The following is a 6,331-nucleotide window of genomic DNA, read 5'->3' as shown; positions in this document are numbered from 1 at the left end:
TTAGCTGTGGAGGGCAGTGTCACTGGCCCTCATATGTGGGATCCGAACCGGGGCCCTCTGGCGTCCCAAGCCAGTTCTTAACCATCGCGCCACTTGGCCAGCCCAACAGCTGTACTTTTAAAGGTTCCTTGATTGATGTGAATGGACAGCCTCAGATTCCTTCTTCCCTCTCCCAAGAGATTTATATTTCTCTTTTGAAGAAGGCTCTCAGAACAAGGTTATTTTCAATTCCTTGGGGTTTTTTTCTCTTGCCGAACAGAAATTGAAAAAACAAAAGGGACAGGGGGTTTGTGTTTAGTCTTTCCCCTACTTTCTACAGCTTTGTGAAACCCTCAGATTTCTTCCTAATTAGAAAATTTACAGGGGCCACTCACAGCATCCTTCATACTCCTAGTTTGCAAGCTCCTCCAATCCAAGCAACTCCTCAAAGTGAACAATTTTCTTATTTTTCCCTCTGAAATATTTCAAAACACTTCCGAAATGTATAATAAAAGGAACAGCTTTTTAAACAAAGTTATACAGGATCTTCCTCAAAAGGGAAAAACAAACTATACAACTAACCCTGGGTTAAAAAGTACATAGAGAAGACATTTCATTCCTGTGGAGGCCAAAAGGAAAGGGACGCCATGCTGGCCGAGCCATGCCCCCACCCTCCCTCTTTCGCACAGTCCCTGCTGCCTCTGAGCCCAGAGAGGACTAGAAAGGGTTGGCAGCCCAGACCAGGGCACAGGAGGCAAATCCCTTCCCTGCTCCTCCACAGAACCCCCTCAAGGCTCTGTGAGGTGGGCCTGGCCTGTGCCAAGCTTGGCGATTCTATTGGCAGGCCTCTTTCCTCTACACTGAGTCTTGCCTTTGTCTAGGGTTCCGCAGTCTCTAGGTTTATCACTTCATACTCTTCCCTCCATCTTTGTCTCAGGGCATGAGTCCAAAGTGATGCCTAAATCTTGCAAACCAGTGGGGGTTCAGAGGGGCAAGGTCAACATGATGGGTTAAGAGAGATCTAGATTCTGTTTACACTCTGGGCCCCTAGGCTGAGTCAACATTACCAAATCTGGTGATTCAAGCTCCCAGCTAGTGTGTGGGAGGACTGGGGATTAGACCCTAGGGCTATGTGAGTCCAAAGTCACACAGCTGGGAAGAAACAAAACCTGGATTCCACCCCAGCTCTGTCTGGCTTCAAGACCTGTTGTTTGTTTTTTTCCCATCCACACATTTCATGCTCAATCTAAAACAGAGTAGTCCTCACACAAAATGCTTTGACCTGAATGCCCTAAAAGAGGGCTCTATTTCCAGGCTTGTGGGTTTGAACGTGAGGATCTTTTCCAACTAGGAATCTAAGAACAAGGGACATTTTTCCAGATGCGAAAACCCCAGAGCTACTATTTTGCTGCAGTGTCCACTGGTTTCCTTTCAAAAGTCAACAAATATCTTCTGAGTCATGTTCATAGCTGTGGGTGTGTGGGCAGAGAGGCTGGTGGGGAAGATACAAAGGACTGTGGTCCCCACCTTCACGGAGCTAACTCTTGTGCATGCCAGCTAACCAGTGCTACTGGCAGAGCCCCATAGGAGCCCAGGGAAAGCAAAAGCCAAAAGTGCTCTGTAACTGACTCCCCCTTTCCCTTGCAGACCTAGGCAGCAACTGCAGGGGAAAAGAGTCCTAGCTCACCCTGACCCTCAGTGCCAGATACACCAAGTGAACCTCAAGCTTCAGGCTTCCTATCGGGTTTGGAGAACGGACCGGACTACCATTGCTGGGAAGTTCTGCACGGCTCCTTTGCCCATCCATGACAGGTAAGCCCAGCATCCGTCCCGCTCCGGGCACACCCACGACGACCAACCCTGACCTTAGGTGTGATGCTTGTTGAGGTGCGATCTCATCACAGTGATGAGCTTCTTCCATGCAAAGATGACAAAGAACCAGGGTTTTCCTGACACGCCAGCAGGGCTGTCTTAGGTTGGGGATGTTAGGAAGTCAAAGAGGGTGGACTTTAAATCCTCATCCTTACTTCAAGATAAGAAACTCCATTTGAATATATTTATTTGGTTTCTATATAAGATTTCATTGGAATAAAGATTTCTAATTGCATTTTTCCTTCTTAGCTTCCACTGGTCACATTCGTGCCTGTGGACTGAGACTGCCTCTCCCCTTTACCCTGCCTCTAGTGGGTGTTTGTAGTATGAGTCTTGTCCGGCCCTTGGAGGACAAGAGTAGGCTCCTGTAGCAGATGCCTGTAGACTTCTTTCGCCTGACATCATGGAAACACAAGAGCATGCAACTCCTAGGCCTCCCTCCTGACCAAAAGGAACCTGCCCTGAACTCACACCCTCTTGTTGCTCTTCTCTTGCAGTAAAAACATGGTCTGCTTACCTGAGCCAGTGAACTTACAAGCAGATGTGACCGTTTCTCGTGAACTGAAAATAACCTGTGTATAGTATAAGCCTGGGCAGGACACATTGTGCTGGATTTCGGCGAGGGGGCGGGGTTGGGCGGCGTGGGGGGCTAGTGTCAACTTATTCTAGGCCATTATTACTAAGAAGGAAGGCAAACCTCTGGTTTATTTTCCCCATAATTCAACATCTTAGAGGGGAGACACAGTTCATTTTACAAAGCTTTATCTCCTTTGAAAATTTGAAGAGGCTGACATAGATACCCTTTCAGCTTTCCTATTCATACTTCAGAGCAATTACCCTCCCCCCCCGCCCCCATCCTTGGGCATCTGTACATAGGATTCAATAGAAACATATATAGGGGAAAATGCTTTAAAAAAAAATAAAACTCCATGGAATATCTGCATCGTTTATTGTTTTACTGGAATGGAATTGTTATGTGCAAAAAAAAAATGTGACTTCTAGTCTGTGGGATTGGAAAAAACAGCAGATGATGTATTCTCTGTATTAAAAAAGGAAAGAAGTACTTGGAACAAGAGAGGGGCTGGAAGGAGGGGCGGAAAATGGCGCCATTCACCATCCCTTACCCTTACCAATTTGGAAGGTTTGGGGGATCAGAGAGATTTCTTGGGAACGTAGCTAGATTTTCTTTGGGTCAATGTTTCCCCAACTTTGATCTTTGTAAATAACCTTGTATGAGCCACAGTCCAGCCAGGGACAGATGGTACGCTCACATTGGGTAAATTGAGGGGAATTCACACAAGGACTGTTACAAAGGTGTTAGCCGAGAGAGGGGAAACCACACAGGGCGGTACAGTTCCGTAGGGCTAGTGGCAGTGGGAGCCGCTGCTGCCCTGGCTCTGAGGAGGAAGAGGAAGGAGAAGAACCCGGAGCCAGAGCGGGCCGTGGGACCCTCAGGCCAGGGACACAGCAGCCAGGCAGCAATATTGCAGGGAGGGAGCCAGGGAGGTTCTCCAGCCTCATTGTTCTTTCCTCCCTCATTCTCCTGCGAGTGCTCCCCACTGAGTGATTCCAACCAGAAGCTGGGAGGCAAGAGGTACGTTGATGTGGCCTGGGCCATAAAGCAGGGCAGCGAAGGGTGGAGAATGGATGGGATGAAGGTGGGGAACGGAGAGGTATGGCCCATACCTTCATCACTTTCTGCACAGCCAGGTACCCCCCCAAATTCTTCTATGTTTAATGGTTTTCTTTAAATTAACTTTAAAAAAATCTTTTAAATCACTTTTAAGTAGACAGTTCAGTAGTATTAAGTACATTTACATTGTTGTGCAACTATCACCACCATCCATCTCCAGAACTCTTTTCGTCATCCCACACTGAATCTCTGTACCCATTAAACAATAACTCTCCACTTGCCTTCCATCCAGCCCCTGATAACCACTATTCTACTTTCTGTCTCTATGCATTGTACTATTCTAGGTACCTCATGGAATCATACAATATTTGTCCCTTTGTGACTGGCTGATTTCACTTAGCATAATGTTTCAAGGTTCATCCATGTTGAAGCATGTATCGGAATTTCCTTCCTTTATAAGGGGGAATCATATTCCATTGTGGGTATAAGCTATATTTTGTTTATTGACATCAATGGCCACTTGGGTTGCGTCCACCTTTTAGCTACAGTGAATAATGCTTCTGAGAATACGGGTGTGCAAATATCTGTTAAAGACTTTTTTTAAAAACCTAGATAAATATATTTTGAAAAGAAACTGCTGACTTGCTGATTCACTCTCCATTTGGGCCAAGTCACCCAGGTGACCAGGAGAGAGAGCTCTGGCCTTGGTCCAGGCAGTGGAAATGCAACCAAAGGAGCAGGTGATGCAATGTGAATACTGCTAACCTAAAAATAAAAGCCAAAGTGAGAGACAACAAGCATTTATTTGAGATCCAAAAGGATAGCTACTCGGGAAGCAGTGATTCAGGCAGAAACCCAAAGTGTTTCAATGAGGAAATGAAGGCAAGAAGTATTTATGATAAAAGGGGGGAAATTACATGAATAGAAGGAAATAATTTCTATAAATGCAGATAAACTCACATAGTGATGCTAATTCTAAAGTATGTCTTTAATTTTTAGTTTGGTAATCATAATGTCTGCTTTCTTATCTAAACAGTTTGGGATACGGCGTTGCTTTAGGCCCAGTCCAAATGTTATTTTGCCCCGTTTTAACATTCCAAAGGCTTGAGGAGTCAGATGTGCAGGGCAGTTCCTTGGGATGGCAGCTCCAACTCCATTTTAAAATGGCTTCATTTGTATTATTTTTCACAATGCTCACATACATGTTTTATCTTCTGTACTGTCCACCGTAGTCAGTAGGAGAATAACATGCCTGAAGAACCTAGATACTCCCCAACAGGCAGGCTTGGAGCTCTTTTTCATTTTTTCAAAACCCACACACCTCTTTACCTCCTCCCATTACTCCACCCAGGTTCCCAGCAAGACAGTCTTACCCTGAGCTATGTTAGGCTGCATTTCCTGTTCCCTCAGCTTCCTGTCGCTGTGATGCATCTGTCAGCCTGTGAGACATTGCTCATCACATAGTTCTTCCTTAGCGTTCCCTGCGGCTTGTTGCTTCAAAGGGCATGTAATTATATTACGACTCAAGATGATGCTCTTTGATGCTGATTGGTGTTACACTGAGGTGACCTGCTGTTTTTCCATCTTCATACTTTCAGTTTTGCTTCTGGGACATGGCCCTGTGTTGTTTTAGGCCAATATATTCATACTTGAAAGAGCTTTCAGATCCCTTACATTTTAGTTCGCTAACCATCAGAGCCTTTAGATCATTACCATTAATGGAAAACCAGTTTCCCTTATCATCAATGAATCCTAAAATAAGTACCAGGAGAACCTAATAACAATGGGTAAACTTCCAACTAGATACTGTGGTTTGCTGAAGGCTTGATGCCCTAGGCCTGACTTGTTCTTATTAAAAAGGGAAGATTAGCAAGTATGAGAGAAATGTCAGAAACTTATAAATACCAGACACTTTCTTCTCTATGTAATCAGTGGGTCGAAAGACAAAACATGATATCAATCTCACGATGTAATACCTTAAAACCATCTTGCCCAATGTGGGGTACACAGTCCACACTTTGGGAAACCTGACTTTAGGTCGGTGGGATGTGTGTAGGGGTAGAAAAAAGGGAGAACTAACAAGAAACTCCGCTTGATGGCAGAGCAAAGGCCGAGTTTGGGTGTCACACCCACGTCACTTGCAACCACTGCTGAGATCTTTTTATGAACAGAGACTATTACAGAAGTAATTCAATAGATTCACTGCCATATGTAAGACACTGTGCTAAGTATTCCAGGAAATAAGGAAAAATAATGAACAAGAGACTCTGCTCCTGCCCTCAACTGGCAGTCAAAGTATGATTCCCAGACTCTTCCTCCCTCGGTTCACTCTATTCTGAATATGTTCAGTTTGTACCAGTCCTAGGACTGGGCTCAGTATCCCAGGTGACAGACAGCCTTAGCTCCACAGAGTATAGCAGAAGGATGTTTTCACTTGTTCTTCATTATAACCCTCTACTAATTCAGCCCAAGTGTCACTTTAGATTAACTACAACTCTTTTAAAGAGTTGTATTCTTCTCAAACCAGCTTGCAGTCTTTCTTGCAGAGTTGATTTTTGTTTGAACCTGATTTAACTGTCCATGTGACCCAATTTTATTACATGTTATTATTGTAGTCTCTCCAAGTTGTCAGGAATTTTCCATATCCTGATTTTATCCTCAAGAATATTTCTCGGGGCCGGCCGAGTGGCGCGATGGTTAAGAACTCGCTTGGGATGCCAGAGGGCCCCGGTTCGGATCCCACATATGAGGGCCGGTGACACTGCCCTCTACAGCTAAGATGCTGAACAACAGCTCAACCTGGAGCTGGGCTGCCGTGAGTTGCTGGCGACGGCATAGGCTGCAGTC

At 45.1% G+C, this 6,331-nt stretch overlaps 1 protein-coding gene across 2 annotated transcripts in view; it reads left to right on the top strand.

The window, feature by feature from the left end:
- Positions 1-2,799, top strand: part of PLA1A (phospholipase A1 member A) — a 37,384-nt gene extending 34,585 nt beyond the window's left edge. For both annotated transcript variants that reach the window (XM_019653150.1, XM_019653147.1), the window contains exons 10-11: positions 1,627-1,791; positions 2,349-2,799. In XM_019653150.1, coding sequence (XP_019508695.1) covers positions 1,627-1,791; positions 2,349-2,433 — 250 coding nt within the window. In that variant the 3' untranslated portion in view covers positions 2,434-2,799. The remainder of the gene's footprint in view (positions 1-1,626; positions 1,792-2,348) is intronic.
- Positions 2,800-6,331: the final 3,532 nt, after the last annotated feature.

Source organism: Hipposideros armiger, unplaced genomic scaffold (genome assembly GCF_001890085.2).
Source record: "Hipposideros armiger isolate ML-2016 unplaced genomic scaffold, ASM189008v1 scaffold_8, whole genome shotgun sequence".
In the NCBI taxonomy this organism is placed as follows: Eukaryota; Metazoa; Chordata; class Mammalia; order Chiroptera; family Hipposideridae; genus Hipposideros; species Hipposideros armiger.
Note: the sequence above shows the minus strand (reverse complement) of the source record. Positions and strands in the feature narration are given on the sequence as shown.